Here is an 18,495-nt window from a genome sequence, read left to right as displayed (position 1 = left end):
ATTCCCTACTTTGTAAAATAATCATTTGCTTCTCAATTTCCCTTTTCTATTTATCTAGAAATTACAGAAGATTCAGCAAGAATTTCGAAAGCTAGCAGAAGAAAAAGAAATAATGGAGGATGAACTTCAGAAGATGAAAGGTTCAGAGGTATTAAGGTTTCAATTACAAACACATTTGCTAGGGAGTAAAACCCAACACACATAGTCAGCATACTATTTTTACTATAATATTATTCATAACAATACATAGCAGTGTTATGAAATATAATAGAGTTGTAGTTATAACGAGAGACACTAGTCCAACTGTTAGAAATTTTAGCCACATTCAGATTACCACTGAATACATAGAAATCCCCACCAGATGGCACTAAAAGGAATATTGTGAGGAAAAGAAGAAATTATATCTTCATTGATGGTTGTTGTGGGTTTTTTGGGTTCTTTGGCCGTGTTCTGACGGTTGTTCTTCCAGATGTTTTGCCAGTCTCTGTGGCCGGCATCTTCAGAGGACTGGAGTAGAAGCTCGTCCATGCTCTGTTGCTGTTCGTTAGATAGTTGAGTATTTATAGCTGTGGGAACAGCTTTTGTCTTTTTTCAGGAGAGGTTAATCCAGACCTTGGCAAAGTGCGGCCTGAGGGCCACATATGGCCCACGAGCCACTCCTGTCTGGCCTGCGGACAGTTTTGAACATCAAAACCATTTATAGCTTTTTGTCTAAAGTTGATTAGTTGCTTATCTTTAACATACCACAAAAAACTCTTTAGCATTTGTGAAGATTAACAAGTTAAAAAAAACACAATCATAACATCACTGTTTTAATTTATTTTTAAGTAAAGTTGGTTCGGCCCCCGAATACAGTTCAGATTTTTCATGTGGCCCCCTTATATAAATTAATTGCCCACCCCTGGGTTAATCCAACAGTGTTGTTGAAAACATGTCTTAGAGTTGGCATAAATTCAGATCATAATCCTGTACTCACTGTAGTTTTTACAATATTAAAGAAAATGCAAAAAAGTGAAAAATGGAAAAAGATAGAAATTGAACAACTGAATAATGTATTGTAATTGCAAATATTGTTTATGAGATATAGGCTCACAAAGCATCAATAAGATTGCATACTGAAATAGTGCAGCTATAAATGCTATTTAATCTAAACTGATTGAGGTATTTATATGCTTCAAAGTAGAAAAGTACCTGGAAATAAAGAAATGAATAACAGAAAAATATTAGAGTTACCGGAAGAGAGAGGAAAACAAAAGAATAAAGATGATATCAAATACCAAGAATCACACAAGGATGTCTGAAATAAAATTACAGAGGCAAAGAAGAATGGTGATGCAAATGAGATAAGAAATAGAAAACCTAGAGCAGTGGCGATTAACCTTTTTAGGCCCGAGTGCCCAAACTTTGGGGGGGGGAAGAGCGGGCAGTGGGCCACAGCGGTGGCAGCTGCCCTGGACCCGGAAGTGGCAGCGGTGGAACTGGAAATGGCAGTGGAAGGGGGAATCCCAGGCACATAGGTGACTTGAGACCCCATTCCAGATCTGCTGCTGGCGCCAGCTGTTCCGGATCCTGGCCCTCCTGTTGAAGCGCCAGCACCGCACATGCAGATGCCTCCTGAGGTTTGACTGTGGAGGGGGGAGTAGCGATCTGGTGACTTATGGCTTGCATGCCCGCAGAAAAGGCTCTGCGTGCCAGCTATGGCATGCGTGCCATAGGTTTGCCATTGCTGACTTAGAGGTTCACCTAGAGGTGAAAACTCAGAGCATGGATTGGACATGTACTGTGATTTCAGTGAACTTCAGACCTGGTTAACTTCTAGAACACTTTGAGATCACATACTGTGAAAACTATGTTGTGGGTGTCAGGGCATTGGGATTAGAAAGAACGTTTATTCTAATTTATTCAGTCTATTTAAATAAGCAGAGGAATGTTTTGTTTGTTTTTAAGTGTTTACTGTTAATCATGGACAATCATGGATTGCTATTTCTTGCCTATTTGATGTGTTGTATTTGAGTTCATATGTTTCTTTAAATCCTATTTGATAATGTCTGTTGCTTTTGTGCAGTTTTATATTTGGGAAGGAGTATATGCAAAGCACAGTAAAGCAATTGTTTGAGTAGAGAATGAAAGGTTTTTGCTCTTTCCTGACTTACCATTTTTGCAGCTAATAGGTACAAGACATAGTAATAAATTCATTTTTTCTGGTGATTTCAATATCACATTTTATGAAATATGTGAGTACTAAACAATATGTTTGAGTATGTAGTGGCAATTGGAACTCCAAAATTTATCACCTTGTCCTAGTTAACAGCCATGTGACATCTTTCCTGCTGCTTTTATCTATCTTGGGGAAAGGCTTACACAAATTGTCTTTTATTCTATATCTTTAGCTCCCAGAAAAGGTAGGACCAGATGCAAGGAAAAAAATCCTGCAGAAAGTGGAGAAAGCGAAAGGTGAAGAGAAACCATCCTCTGCACCTGCAGAAAAGTAAGACCAAAGTGTAAGAATATTAATCAGTAACAATCTGGTTAACTTAATATAAACATACTTATTATTCAGAAAAAAAAATCAGAAGTGGTTGTTCAGTTTTTTTTGGAATGGAAATGGTAAAAGAGGTTCATTGTTAATTATAGTGGCATAGATCTTCATGCTTCTATGCGTACATATATATGTTGGTCTTAAGTTTGAAAGTTGCTTACTTTTTAAAAATGACACTTGATTTTATTTTTTCTGTTCCGCCGAGTGAGAAAACAGTAAGGTAAATTAAAATATTTTAGGTCTTCGGTTTTGAGACCTGTATTTTGGTTTCTCCTACTGTCTCGGCCATTGATTCCTTTTTCTTTATTAAAACAAGAAACCCCCCTAGGTTTGCAGATATTTTGCCCATATCATCTCTTGCGTGCAAGGTGTACCATGTGTCTTGATGGTGAGAGTGACTACTGTTTACCCCAGTTTCATGCCTACTATGCCTTGAATTACAGTGCTCATACGCTCCCTCAGTTCTGGGTTGTTTAATGCATAGAAGGGGCTTGGGTTTTATTATTTTCTACACTTCCCTCCCTCTCTACTTTTTATTCTTCTCAGTGCTGTTTGCCTCCATTTGTTTACTTATATAGGATGCTTTGTCCTTATGTTGCCTACTTCAACGTCCAGAAGCTTAGGGTTGAGGGGAGAAAGGTTTTTCTCTCTGTCTGTCTTTACTGTGGAAATGTGCTGCATTGTCCAGTTTGCAGTTTGTTACTTTTCTGAAATAGTTTTCCTTCCTTTCTCTGGTTTTCATATTTTCATGCCTATCTCCTGATGAAGTCATTATGTTTCTGTGAACATAGAGGCAAGATAATATCCCATCAAGTACATTTTCATGAATTGATATGTGAGGTGTGTTCTGTTTGAGAACCTGTGTTTTAACATGGCTGGTTAGGAGAAATGGTGTCTACCAAGGGCTGACTACTGTGGCTGCAACGACATGATCAAATACTACAGAGTTTGCTGCAGGAGTACATCGGATGATGAGCTTTTTTAAAATTAATGATTGCAAGACACAAAGGCTAATTTGAATTAATCCAATTTTAAACTTCTGCTGTGGCTTTTTTCCCCTCTGCTGCTTGGGACTTCTACTGTTTTCAAGCCAGAATGATTTAAATGGAGTTTCCCCTGTGTGATCAGTTGTTTCATTCTCCAAAGGGATGAGGACGTGACGGTATTCTGGTGACAAACTAAGCTGGGTGTGATGTTTTGGACAGTGAGAATACCCACCCCTACAAGCTTTCTCCCTAAGTGCCCCTAAATATTTGTTTTTTAAACAAATTACTGAATTTTGCACTAGATCTCATCGCTGCATTAATATACTAGTTTAGTGTTAGATCACCTTTGCAGAAACAAAACACACACAAACATATAAAAATCAGTTTGAAATATAAACAACTTGGATTAGCTACAACGGAGTACTCTGTTTCCACGGTGTGTGTATACGTGTATGCATGTTATTGAGAACTTTGGAAAACTTTCTTTTCCCTAGCACTGTGCAAACTTTAAATAACCATTGGTTTTGCAGTGATAAAAGAAGAGCCAGGGAACCTCAGAGAGCAGGCTCAAAGTAAGGGTGTGTATGGGCTGTGGCACAAATCAAACTGCATTTGATTTAGAGGCCAGCGCAGACACTGGCTTGGAAACAATCCATAAAATAGGCTGCAAAGCAAGCTACAGCAAAGCTGAATTACTCTAACTTGACTTGCCGGTATAGTTGCAGCCTGAGTCTGAGATTGCCAAGATGTTCTTTCCTGTGTTCTCTGTGTATCATACAAATGGGAGAGTCATGGTGGCTGAGTAGTGGACTCAAAATCCACTGGGGTGTTCCCACAAAGGTTCAAAGCCTACCTCAACCAATCCTGCTTGATTTGCAGGGGATTTACGCAGCAGGGACTTGGCCTTTGTAAGTCATGGCTTAGGAATTTTCTTTAGAAGAATTCTCCGAAATTGGCAAAGCAGGCAGCTGAGAATAGGCTACTGTACTCGAGATTTCCAAACCATGCCTGCCCCAGTACCTTAAATATGGCAGCTACATCTCCCTGCAGACTGAAGAAGCACTTCACTAAGAGTCGAGGATTACTCACCGGAAAAGAGGCTTTGAAAGTTAAGAAGCTGAAGCATAAGGAATTGTCAGTATTGCGTACTGAACAGATCAGCTCACCATAAACATATGTCTCACCAGTGTTGCAGGTCTTTCTTGCTGCCCTGGTAATACAAATGTGTCAAATACTTTTCCAACCTCATAGACAGTTAATTTGTCATACATTTCTAATTATAGGGTGCAACCTTTTGCCGGAAGACAAAAAGAACATCACAAGATGAAGGAAGATTTAGCTAAAGCTCAGGTAACGAGTAGTTTTGTGACAAGTTAAAGCTCTCTGAAACTCTCTTACTTTCAGTTGCTAGAAATCTTTAAATTTTAATATGATACATATCCTAAAAAAGGAATGGATCAGAAGGAACTGGACTTTTAAAAATAAGTCTGGTTTTAACTAACCTAGCTCTTTCTTAAAATTTGTAACAACAAAAAAAGAAGATGGGATTAAGTACGTGTTGTTTACTGTTTTGTTCGGTGTCAGCTAAAAATAACTGCAATGGAGAAGCTCCCATTTAGGAATACCCCTTATGTATTGAAGGCCATTACCTGGAAATTTAAGGACTTTGAAGACTCATAGGCCAGAATCACTTTGTTGATTTAAACTTTTGTAAAGAAAGTCATGCAAGTCTTGGTTTGCAATCAGGGACATGCCTAGGAATTCAACCAGTGCCTGGCAAACCTCTGCAAGAAACCTATGCTAGTGGGAAGGAGTCACGACTGGGAAAGCTTGGTTCCTAGTGTTGGGTTTTTTTTTTTTTGGCCTCCTTGGGTGTTATAATTCTTAACATCAAGAACTGTGAGGGGTGGGATGGGTAGCTATTTTGTGGGAGATACATTTTGCCAAATATTAAGGTCCTAAACTGTTAAGGGCTTTATATAACCAGCACCTTAAACTGAGCACAGAAACTAACAGGGAGCCAATGAAGATGTGCCAAGACTGAGGATATATGTTTATTTCTGCTGGTACCTGTAATCAGTCGATAGTTTCAGAAGTGAAGGAGCCTTGTCTTCTAAGGCAGTAATAAATGATCTCAAAGGACTTTAGAGCCAAAATATGCCCCATCTCAACCTCCCCCATGGGGTACACTGGGTCCAGACAAGTATGACTTTGGGGACTTTTCAGGATAGAGAGATCTTGGTGGACCCAAGAGGCCCTGTACTGAAAACCACTACTGTACTTCTGAAGGCCTCCAGAAACAGGAGTTGGCCCTTTTTATCCAATTAAAATATTTTAGAATACAAGGGCTTGGGGCAAAGTTGGCTTGTAAAAATGCTGTCGGGGACACATGAGACCAACATTTGCTCAAGGCCTTGGTGCCTGTCCTTTACCCATTAATTAATTATGAATCAGTTCCAGTTGGAACACATCCTCTAGGACATAATGGGAAAGCTTGAAGCTAGAGATGAGCTTGAACTGCAGCGGTTTGTGCCAGTTCGTTTACCCCTGCAACAAGTGTTAGGCAGTTCAGCACCCCACCCCGTCCAGTGGGCACCCACTCAGAAGCAGCTCCTGGAGGAGGTGGGGAATGGAAGCTGGGACACTGCTTCTGAAGGGGCATCTGCTGGAGGGGGCTGAGTATCGAACCACTGAACACCTGTTGCCGCTGTTAATGAACCAGGCCGAACTGCCAAATCAGCAGTTTATGCCCATCTCTACTTGGAAAATTACACATTTCTGTTATTTGATAGGGATATATTCACAGAGAGTATGTCATGAACTTCACAGTTTCAATATAAAATACATTTGAAGTAATATTACTTAAAAAATTTAAATACCTCAATTTTTGATATTATAGGCAAATATCCAGTCACTTGAAAATGAGAAGAAAATGCTTGAAGAGAAACTAAAGAAGGCATTAGAGGTATTACAGCACTGCTTGATCTATTCGAGTATTGTAAAAATATGTTAATGAAATAAATTTGCATACTTAGCTTAAATTATATGATTACTAGAAGGTTCAACTTACTGAATGGTTCAACCAGCCCTGAGTTTTAGCAGGATGAGGTGTTTAGATGACTGCTGTTGCTATAAAATCTGCATCCAGAGGCTTACAAGCTTGTGGAAGCAACAAGTCAACACCCTGGCTCGCATCCATGCTCCTGCTTATCTTGGACCTTGTTTTCTGGATCCTTGGCTTTGAACTCTGACTTCTGACTATGGTTTGTGTTTTGGCTGTGGCATTTGGTATTTGCTTTGCATCTTCTGGACTTCTGATATTGGACTGGTTTATTGGACTTTTGCCTGTTAAAACTCCGAACAGGCCCTCAGTGAGCACAAGATGAGGGCATATAGCCTATTTGTGATCCCCTCATCCATTCCTTTCTTCTAAGAGTGTCTTGGTATTGTGTAGCTTGCCCATGGCTTCACAGGTTAGCTCTTCTCCTGAGCTGAATAGTGAGGAATTGAACTCCCAACCTCAGGTTCCACATCAGATGCCTAACTCATTGAGTTATCCAGCCAGCAGAAATGTTACTGTACATATATAGACGGTGTGCTTCACATTATAAAATGATAATTCTACATTTATCATTCTGTCATTCTATATTTAAATGCTACATTCTATATTTAAATTCTATATTTAAATGCTATATTAATTTTTTTAAAAAATAATAGGAGGCTGAGATGGCGAAGAGTCAACTTGCTGAAATTCCTCCAACTATTCCAGACTGGCAGTTCCCTTATACAACAGTTGTAGAAGATGATAAAGATATTCCAAAGAAAGGCAAAAAGATGAAATCTAAAGGAAGAGGAGAAGACCGAACAGATTTAAAACAGTTGTCTGCTAGTGGACTTGACAGAGCAGGACATAAATTGCAAAGAGATACAGGAAAAGCAGGTGAAGCCCAGGACCTTTCCACAGCACCTGAATTAAAAGATGTCAAACAGAAGAAAAAATTGAGTGGTGCTCAAGAGAAAGAACTTCCAAAACAGGTTTCTCAGTCAGAAATCACATCACGTGACAAAAAGGAAGAATCGAAGAAAATGAAAGTCAAGACAGAGGGAAAATCAGAGACAGTAAGCAATGGCTTATTTTTATTTCTAAAATATAGATTATTTTTGAATGAAACAACATTTCCATATTTATTCTGACATCCTAGTCCTTTATCTTCAGTGAGTATGGGTAGGCATATAACTGGGTGCACACAAAATGTAGGCCTCCCAGAGAAAGAATCCATTTAAGCTATTCCACAGATTATCCCAAAGGGCCTATCTGAGGTACTTAGGGTGCAGTCAGATGGTCATATAGCTTGCGTTTTGAACTGCTTATGGCATGGTCTGGTTTGAGCTGTTTTTTGGTGTACAAGAAACTGTGAACCAGCCCAACCTTGCTCCATGCCCAATCTGGAACTTTTTTGGTCCAGCAGCAGGACTGTTCTATTTTGGAGCTGGGCTGGAACAATTCCTGTGTGCGCTGAAGAGTTGCTTTAAGGGAGATCACTCCAAGGAAAGGGGCCCTTTCCGACATGATCCTGTATTGCTGTCGGATCACACTCTTAGTTATCCCCACAAGATAAAATGGGGTTATGATCCATTTTGGATCTCTTGGTAATCAACAGTTTCATCACCACCCAGAATTTTACATGATTGAAATGGTTAGCATTCTCCCTCTACTGTGAAAAGGAGACCTTTCCACAATGGACCTCAGAGACAATCATAAGTGTGAATGTGCACATGACTACTTGATAAACCGCAGTGAGCAATCTATTATTTTCAAAATATTTCCTATCATTTTTGGTACTTTGTCTACTCTGCTTGGAGTCCTCTGAGTCTGAAGTTATGGTGCTGGACCAATTATTTCTAGTAGCGCTCCCTTTTTGTTCTGCAGTGCTTGCCAGTTACTGTACATATCTGTAAAGGAATAATTATATGAAAAGGATACTTTGACTTGCTAAAGGAATCCTTCCTTCCTTCCTTCTTTGCTTCCCTGCTTCCTTCCTTGCTTCCTTCCTTCCTTCCTTGCTTGCTTGCTTCCTTGCTTCCTTGCTTCCTTGCATAAATCAGCTCTGGAATGATAAATCAGCTCTAATATGTCTGAACGTTTGTTCATAATCCACAAAAATGTATGCTATAATAGATGTTTTAGTACTGTATTTCAATCGCCACTTTGTTGTTTTTGCTGTAACTGATTAACATAGTTACTACTCCTTTGGAAACAGTAGCTACACTTTAAAATGATGCCCCAATTTATGCAATCTTTCATTTAATCTCCTGCAAGCTTATTTACAAAATGTTTTAAGATAGTTACATTTCAGCAGAGGCAACATTTGTGAGGAAAGCATTGCACAATATGTTTGCTCCATAAAAAGAAGGAACACATGTTCTACCCAATTTACAACTTTGCTTTTTAAATTATAATATAGCTTGGAGACTTTCCTGTACCAACCATGAATGAAATGTTATTACTACAATGAAGGTTGCTGCTTGCTGACATACAGAAACTCTTTATGCGCAGTCTTATCTTCATTTAGTGTCTATTTCTCTTTTATCATTATTTTGTTTCCATTCATGAAATATATAATGAAAAGGTAAAAGACATTGCACAAAAAAGTATTTCTTACCCTATTTCTTGTCAATTTAGTCTTGCTTTCTTACAATTGGCCATATAAACTTGGGCATGTTTTGAAATGGAGAGGGATATCATCTGGGAAAGTAGAAGTTGTAAAACGGCATTAGGAGTAAAGTCTGATGACCCTTTGTACGCTGTCAAGAATAAACCATCATAGTAAATGCACATATCCTTTTCTTACTGAAAGAGAGACAATTATTTAAGACTGTAGATTCTTCAAAGGAAATGCAGGGGTCTTTTATACAGAGCACTTGTCACTACTCTTGTTCTGCTGCTTGGGTGGTACCAGAGGAATGGGCAGTTTACTGGGATTTGTATCCAGACAAACTTCAGTCTCTTCCATTTAAGAAAGATGCACGACATTGTCTTTTTAAAAAGAGATCTTTTGAGATACTGTATATAGGAGAGATTAATTTTCCTGCTGGGATTTCTCTACCGAAGTTTTTTTTATGTGAAAAAAATGTAAGCAAAGTTCTCCGTTTAGTTGGTTTACAGATCTAAAATTGACTATATTTTTCTTCAAGGTTGATTCTAAAGGTGCGGCAAAATCTAAGGAGACTGCAGAAATTAAGAGAGGACGTTCAATAATAAAAGGGTAAGTTCAATAATTAAAGGGTAGAAATACGTGAAATTTCAAAGTGTGATAGTAAAAGTACGTACAGTATAAGAATTTGCATGTGAATAGGCATTCGTGATTGTTTTATGCTACACAGTGAAAATGTGTAGTAAACATTACAAAGCATATCTATAGTTATTGTTTGCTATTCTAGTGAGCAGTTACATTTTCATCTTGTACTGAAATATTAGCTATTCACACACTTGTCCAGTATGTAAAGTCCCCCCAAATTATCCCATATAGGTATTTTGCTGTTTATGGCCTGAATAAAAAAACATTCTGTTCACTTGAACAAGATTTAAATTACACCTATATACTATAATGATCTCTTCAGCTTCTTTTGTTTTCTTATGACCGTATTCCTCTTTTGAAGAATATGAAGATTATTGCACAGTAAAATGAAATACTGTATTATGTTGTAGACTGGTAGACAGAAGGTGAATATTAACAATTTGTCTGTTTGTTGTAATCATATGCCTGCTTTCTCTCAGAATTGGGACATAAGGTGGCATACAAAGCAGTTAAAAAACAATAGAAATTTAAAATACATTAAAATCAATAATAACTGTCCCATCAAATCTGTTCTGATTTATGACAATCCTTTTCAGGGATTTCTAAGTAGAAAATACTCAGAAGTGGTTTACCATGCCGTGCTTCTGGGGGTATCCTGCGACTGTGCAATTTGCTCAAGGGTACGAAGGGTAACTTTTGTAGGAAGCACGGTGGGGAATTGAACTTCCAACCTCTGACTCTGCAGCAGATACCTAATTCAATGAGCTATCCAGCTAATTTACAATAAACTTACAAGCCTTAAACTAAGATTAGATTCATTATAAGATTAAAATTAAATCACTTAAAATATTTGATTAAAAACACAAGTTTACCTTTAAAAAGAGTACAGCACATTACATAAAATCTTATAATTTGCAGCAATTAATTTACGAAGGCCTGCCTGAAAAAAAAGGTCACTGTCTGCTGCTGGAAGCATAACAGGGAGGAGCCAAACCTGACAGCTTTAGAGAAGGCGTTCCAGGGCCAGGATACAGCCAACAAGAAAATTTAATTGAAATAATATTTATGTTTAATGTAAGGTGTAATGAAGAGCAGATTTGCATTCCTAAATTCAATTGATTATGAATTAGAACTGTGAATTGAAACAAGAGATATTATCAAGGAAAGATGCAAAAAGACTATCCGGGTTGTCCAAAGAAAATAAAAGCCTAAATAGATGACTGAAAATATTTCCAAAATTGTTGACAAGAGATGAGGCACAAATGTGGAAAGTGAGAGAATTAGAATCCTAAATGCAACTTTTCCTTTAGCACCGAAAAGAGTTATTACGGTAATTTGTGCAAATTGTGAAGAACAACAAAAGAGGAAAAAGAAGATACCTCTTCCATAAAATTCAAAAATTGAAAGGAAAATCTAAACCTAGAATAGGGTTGCTGAAAGATCAACAATATCTGACCAGGAAAAAATAAAAAGATGAAACCTATATACTGAAGATCTATATAGACGATATTCAAGGATGGCAGATTCCTTTCTAGAAGAATCATAGGAGAAAAACCCCCTGCAATTTAGCTCTTTAAGGTGCCACATGTTTTTTGTGTTTTTGTTTCTTTGGATTTTGCCTGATATGTTTGCACAGACTAATTTGGCTTCCGCTTCTAAAACTAAAAAAGCCACTTGTAAGAAATGAATCACCAGAGTAGGTAGTGTAGTGTAAATTAGAATTTGTGAGCTATAGAAAAATCTGTCAAAATCCTAACAAGAATATGCTTACAAATATGAAAAGTAGAATAATGCCCTAAATATTGCAGTGTTCAAGATACTTAACAAAGCTATATTGTGCAAAGAATTTCTGACAATTTATCCTCTTTTTTGTCACAAAATAATTTTTTGAAAAATAATGCTCCCTCTAATCTCAAACCCTGCTGGTGTCAACAAAATTTATTAGTTTGGTGCCACATTTTCAAATATTCACCAGATCATTGTGGCATGGGGAGCCAGGAGAAGGGGAATAAAAAAATCAAGTTGACTGAGCATGCCCAGTGGTTGCAGAATTTTAAGTGCCTGGTTGATAAAATAAAAAACTGAGGGAAGAGGAATACAAACTATGCCTGATTGTCTAGAAAACTCAACAGGAACACAGGAGGTGGCAACATAGAGTTTGAGGTCCATTATTGCAATTTCAGATGATGCAGTATCTTCAAGCTGGAAGTGAAACATGCAGTAGCTTTTGGATATTTAAAGAACTCTGTACTACATGCATATATTTTATATGTAAATTAAAATGGCTTTAAAATAGACTCTGAAAAGCTCTCTAGTTTTGAGAGTTCATGCAATATTGATGATGTTGGCTGAAAAAACAAGATAAAGGAAAGTAGGAAGAGGTTGAAACTAACCTGCTGACTCCCTACATAATATGCATAGGTGCTGAGATAGGAGAGAAATATTGCTACGTGGTTTGACAATTTTTCTTTTTCCATGTTCTGCGGTGTTGACTTGCTATTTTACAGCAGAGTACTCTATATGTTCTGTCAAAGAAAGTAGAAGGAAGTATTTTGCAGTTGCTAAATAAGAAATGGTGCTACTAGTCTGTATATCTTACAGCTCTGTAAATGGTGTTCTTTGACAAGATGTTTGATTCCTTCTTGCCTATTCTTCCTATTACACTGTAGATTCATTTCTCTGAATTTATGTCAAAGGCATTTTGCAGTGGTTGTGGGGTCTGGTGGCTGCAGACAAATGCTCTTGAAAGATTCCATTTCAAATTACACATTACATCAAATGTGTCTCTTGACATTTCATAGATTTTTTTAAAAAATCTTGAATAGTAGGCATGGAGGGGGATCATGGTTGGGGCCATGGCATTCTGAGAAAGGAGGTGAACTCTCATTTGTTGACATTGACTTGGTTAGGGTGTTGTTAGCCCCAGGATAAGTTCTCTTTAGCACCCATCTAAGCTTTTCCTACTGAACTGGTAACCATTTGGCGGACTTTTTTTTTTTTTTTTTGGTATTTTCTCCTCTGATGTTTCATTAAACTGGGTAGGGAAATATGCACAATTATTTGCAGAAACAAATAAGCATGAAGTAAGTTTAAACTACTGCATAAAAAAGATGAGCAGGATACAGATATTCTGTACTAATTGTAATAGTTTTCAGTGCATCTTACAAAATTTTATGAATAAATGGGTATGACTGATCTGGTATTATGTTAGCAAAAACATAGTGTAGGCATCACATTCACAGTTAAAATGAGAGCTACAGACAGTTTAAAAAGAATTATATGGGCAATATAAATAACAGTTAACAGCACTAATAGAACAATTTATTGAAATTAATCCCGGATTGCTCTTTAGGTCCTAAAAGAATTCCTGAAAGCCTTTGAAGAATGATTCCCAAACTTCCACGAGGAGAGCGATAAAACCAAAACAAGATGCTGGGGCTTGCTGCTGAATAAATAAATAAGATGGTTTGAACTGTAAAATGTTCTGCAGTCTTATTAGAAATCAAAGAAAAACATCAAAAGAAATGTTTTTGTGCAATATGACATAAATATTCTCACTTTATTGACTTTTTGTCATTTTCTATTTATGCATTCATACCTGCGGATACATTGGCCACTTTCCCCATACTGCAGTACCTAAAATAGTGGAATACGTCCAATATAAAACACTAAAGTTAAATATAAATTATAATTAAAACATGAAGTTGTTTAAAGCATAATAAACAAATTTAAGGCCCTTTGAAAGCCTTTCTGAAAAAATACGCTTGATTCTAACATTTTATAGCCTAGTCTTTAAAGAAGGCTATTTAGAGATTTGATCTACTAAAGAAAACGTCTGATATCCCCTCTGCAAATTCACTTTGCTTAATGAAGATAGTCTGAAATCTGTCCTTCTCTGGCTGCATGGGACAGGAGCAGTAAAAGAGATGAAGAAACTCTGTAATCTAATTAATGTTGTTGAGGCATGGTCTATACAAAATTAAATTTTTTGTCCTATTGTCATATTTCTGTGTGCCTCTGTCTCTGAGCGAAAAAGGAATCATGTGTTCCGGTAGAAGCAATTGTTGAGGAGTGGTTGATATAGTTTATGACTGTCAGCTCTTTATCTAGTAGTTTGGAACATTCTAATTCACATTGTCAAAGATAGTCTGAAACCTACCTTCTCTGCAGCCTCAGTTTTGTAATCCGGCTTCAGCGGGGAACATGGCCCACATGTCTGACCATGGATTTTGGAACTTTTCTGTTTTTTCTACAGCATACCCAGCCCTATAATGCCCAGTATGATAAAGACTTGTGTGGAATTGAAAGCTAGGTTCTGGTTTTGATATTTTGGTGGTCTAGTGAAGGTATCTTCCATGCTTGTTTTTGGTTCCATATTTATGTATTTATTGGAAGACAGAAATACCGCCTATCTACGCAGAAATCCATCTATGCATACATCCTCAGTTCTTTATTTTGTCCTCTGTATGATAACGCATAATAATACATCCAGGAGAGTGTCTTCCGTTCAGTGATATATGCTGCTCTGAGCAGTATTTTGCATAAGGAACATAAGATACTGCTGAGCATGATGGAAGGAAGGAAGGAAGAAGAAAAGGGGACACAGCACAATAAACATGACTTAGCAGAAACCTGAGGGGGGTCCAAATTATTGCGGCCTAGATTGTTCTAAACAGGGTCTAGTCTGTGTACCTGTGTCACTCAGGGCATGCATACACTGTTGAATTAAATCAGGAGCTGGCTAGAGGTTTGTCTTTTGAGGAAATAAAATAAATGATTGTGTTAAAAACACTGTAGATGTTTGCCTAAAGATAGTTCTCCATATCTGATGGGGAGCAATCAACTTGAGTAATAACAGAATTGGTTTCCATCTTTTTCTTGAAATCATGGAGGATGGGTGAAGTACCAGATGATTGGAGGAGAGTTACATTGTCCCAATCTTCAAAAAGGACAAAAACGAGGAACCGGGGTACTACAGACCAGGCAGTCTGACATCAAACCCAGAGAAATTTCAGGAGCAGATTATAAAGCAGTCATTCTGCAAGCACCTTGAAAACAATGCAGTAATAACTAAAAGCCATCATAGATTTGTCAACAGAAAATCCTGCCAGACTAATCTTATCTCATTCTTTGATCAGGTAGCCTCCCTGCTAGACAGTGGGAGTGCTGTAGATGTAATATATCTTGACTTCAGCAAAACCTTTGACAAAGTGCTCCATGATAGTCTGAATAACAAGCTAAATAAGTGTGGGATGGATAGAACAAATGTCAGACTGCTAATCAAAATATCATTGAGCACTGGAAGACAGGAACAAAATTCAAAAAGATCTTGATAGGCTTGAGCACTGGGCTGAAAACCAGAGAATTAAATTTAACAGGATAAGTGCAAAGTTCTTCATCTAGTGGAAAAAAACAAATGCACAGTTATGGGATAGGAGATATTTTGCTCAGTAATACTATGAATTAGAAGGATCTTGGAGTTATTGTAGATAAAAAAGAAAATGAGCATACAGTGTGTTGTTGCTGCAAAAAAGGCAGTTACTGTAGGCATCCTTTAGTCTTGAGAGACTATGGTAACATGCTCTGAATAGAGGCCTTGGAACAGTGTCTAGTGTGGTTGAGAAGGCCAATACGAGAGTGATGATCTTTCCACAATGAAGACAATCTGTCCACTGTCCAGCTCCCTAATTTGGCTAATTTTGGGACTGTCTCTTGGCCTCAGCCTGCTGAACAATTATCTCTTCAAATTGGGAGAGGCGATGCTGCACCACCTGCCTCCAGGCTGAACGTTCAGATGTCAAAGTTTCCCATCTGTTGAGATCCATTCCTAAGGCCTTCAGATCCTGCTTGCAGATATACTTGTATTGCAGCTGTGGTCTCCCTCTGGGGTGCTTTCCCTGCACTAATTCTGCATACAGGAGATCTTTTGGAATCCAGCCACATGCCCAAGCCAACGCAGATGTCGCTGTTTCAGTAATGTATACATGCTAAAAATTCCAGCTCGTTCTAGGACTACTCTATTTGGAACTTTGTCGTGCCAGGTGATACCAAAAATGAGTCTGAGACAACACATATGGAACGTGTTCAACTTCCTCTCCTGCCATGCACAAAGGGTCCAGGACTCACTACAGTACAGGACTACTTAGGACACAGGTTCTATAGACCTGGATCTTGATATACGCCATCAGCTTCTTATTAAGCCATACTGTCTTTGTGAGTCTATAGAACATGGTAACTGCTTTGCCAATGTGTTCATCCAGCTTGACATCTAGAGAGAGGGTGTCAGAGATTGTTGAGCCAAGGTGCACTTTTTTCTACAGAAAAGGCAAATGCTATTTTAAAATGCATTAACAGAAGTATAGTCTCCAAATCCTGTGAGGTACTAGTTTCCCTCTATTCAGCACTGTTTAGGCCTCATCTAGAGTGCTGTGTCCAGTTCTGGACACCACACTTTCAGAAGGATGCCAACAAACTGGTGTATGTTCAGAAGAGAGCAATGAGGATGACCAAGGGAACTGGAAACCAAGCCCTATGAAGAAACACTGAAGGAACTGGGCATGTTAAACCTTGAGGAAAGTAGACTAAGGAGAGATCTGATAGCATTTTTTGAATACTTGAAAGGCAGTCATACAGAGGAGGGGCAGGATCTCTTCCCAATTATCCCAGAGTGCAGGATAGTACACATAATAATGGGCTCAAGCTATAGGAAGTCAGAGTTATCAGGAGAAACATTTTAATTGTTAGAGGAGTATGACAGTGGAACCAATGACCTCAGGAAGTGGTGAGCGCTCCAACACTGGAGGCATTCAGGAGAAAATTGGACAACCATCTGTCAGATCTGCTTTGACTTGGATTCCTGCTCTGAATGTGGGGTTGGACTCTATGATTTTATAGGCCCCTTCCAACTCAATTATTCTATGATTCTATGAAAAACTGCCTGTCTGTGATTGGCATGGTGAATTGTGAGTTTCAGGTCAACCATGTTACTAAGCTCCATGGTAATGTGACGTCTCCTATATAGCCATTTGTATGCCCTCATTCAAGTGAACAAATGCTCCATATATTGGAAAATCTGAATATTAGTCCAGATAAGGGTCCATACTGAAGGGGAAGTAGACTGGTTTGTACACTCAGATTCTGATCCAAAGCACAAGCTGGCACTAGAGCAGATTGAGAGAATCATGCTCAGCCGTAGTTTTACACTATTTTACAGTCAACAAATATGAGGAAAATGCAGGAATTTTTCTTTCTTTGATTTCTTTTTAACATTGGAAAAACGTTGCTCGGAAAATCCTGTGCTTGTAAACTGAGACACCTCCATTAAATGAGAAATTTAAGCACCAATACATTTGCTTTTATTTGCATTTAATAGAGTGTAGCAAAAGCATAGTAAATTAATTTTCTGTAAGCCTATAAAGAATATGAATTTTGTCAGGTTGTCTTAAGCAGTGGCCCTGATTATGTTACTTTCTAGAAGGAGGTGGGATCTGACAGGGGACAGTGGAGAATAGTATGCTGCCACAGATCGTCCTGATATACTTTCATATGCCTGAAAGTGTGCTTCTTGAATAAGAGTGAAAAGGAAAGACATTTTATTGTGTGGGCTCCACTTGGAGAGAAAACTATTACTTGGGAAGCAGCTGGTAGGATATATGCTTTAGGAAGTTGGTGAAGTGTAGTGATCGCTGATAACATTAGTCAAGGCAAAGAAGAAGACAGACCAGAGAAGAGGGGGAACACTGAAAGGTGCCTGCTGTTTAGCCTAAGGGTACTGTTGCATCCTTCTCCACTTCTAACATGGACAGCTAAATGGGTAGAAAGCTACCATTACCATTATTCCAGCTAGAGATAGCAGCATTACACTTTGAAATGAGGCATTGCAAAGGTGGATTGGAGCAGAATGGAGCTAGCTTTGGATTCATGAGTCCATGCTGGATTCCCCTCAGTTTGACTTGAGTTGGATACCTCAGCTTTGCCAGTCTGGATCATAACTAATTGCTCATCTTTTGTTATTAGTGAGGTAAAGATTTTTTAAATGGCAAGATATGACAGGCTAGTATGAATAGTAATACTGTAGCCCCCCCCCCCATTCCTTCTGCTGTGGTTGTCATGAAGGGACAGTGCTTTAAGTATGTGCCTTCCCAATGCCATTTATGGCTACCCAGTCATAACAATATATAACTCAGTGGATGAATGAAATAGTTCTGTTAGTATCATTTAATTTGTGTGAAGAATGTGTTTAAATAAGCTAATAATTTCTGTTTCTTAAAGGACAGGGAAAGAAATCCCACCTACTATTCAAGAAAAAGAGCAACTACCTGATTCCACAGAAATTAAGAAAATGTTGCCAGTCACTTTAGATACATCTCCAGAGGAAACACTTCCACCTGACTCTAAAAGAAGAAAAACAGAAATTATGATGTCCCCTGAATTTGATACCAAAGAAGAAAAAGAGGATTCACTCAGCAGTGAGCAGAAACTACTTCCAAAATTTCAAGTAGAAGAGTCAGCTGAACTTGAAAAAATTATGGGAGTGTCTGAAACAGGACCGGAAGTTGGTATAGTAGTGACACCGGAACCCACTGGAACCATGGAAGGGATACCAGCAGTTCTTACTTCAGGAAAGGTATAAACCTATAGCAAAAGAAAACCCTCTTCAGTCATGAATTGA

The 18,495-nt window shown here is 38.2% G+C and overlaps 1 protein-coding gene across 5 annotated transcripts in view; it reads left to right on the top strand.

Moving 5' to 3' along the window:
* Nucleotides 1-18,495, top strand: part of CCDC7 (coiled-coil domain containing 7) — a 119,190-nt gene that overhangs the window by 21,452 nt on the left and 79,243 nt on the right. For all 5 annotated transcript variants that reach the window (XR_013537752.1, XM_078378545.1, XM_078378546.1 and 2 more), the window contains 7 exons: nucleotides 59-148; nucleotides 2,391-2,488; nucleotides 4,809-4,875; nucleotides 6,425-6,490; nucleotides 7,243-7,644; nucleotides 9,721-9,791; nucleotides 18,096-18,450. Coding sequence is in view for 4 of the 5 variants with exons in the window: in XM_078378545.1 (XP_078234671.1) it covers nucleotides 59-148; nucleotides 2,391-2,488; nucleotides 4,809-4,875; nucleotides 6,425-6,490; nucleotides 7,243-7,644; nucleotides 9,721-9,791; nucleotides 18,096-18,450 (1,149 nt within the window). In the remaining variant the exon portion in view is untranslated. The remainder of the gene's footprint in view (nucleotides 1-58; nucleotides 149-2,390; nucleotides 2,489-4,808; nucleotides 4,876-6,424; nucleotides 6,491-7,242; nucleotides 7,645-9,720; nucleotides 9,792-18,095; nucleotides 18,451-18,495) is intronic.

This window comes from Pogona vitticeps, chromosome 6, assembly GCF_051106095.1.
Source record: "Pogona vitticeps strain Pit_001003342236 chromosome 6, PviZW2.1, whole genome shotgun sequence".
NCBI classification, from domain to species: domain Eukaryota; kingdom Metazoa; phylum Chordata; class Lepidosauria; order Squamata; family Agamidae; genus Pogona; species Pogona vitticeps.
Note: the sequence above shows the minus strand (reverse complement) of the source record. Positions and strands in the feature narration are given on the sequence as shown.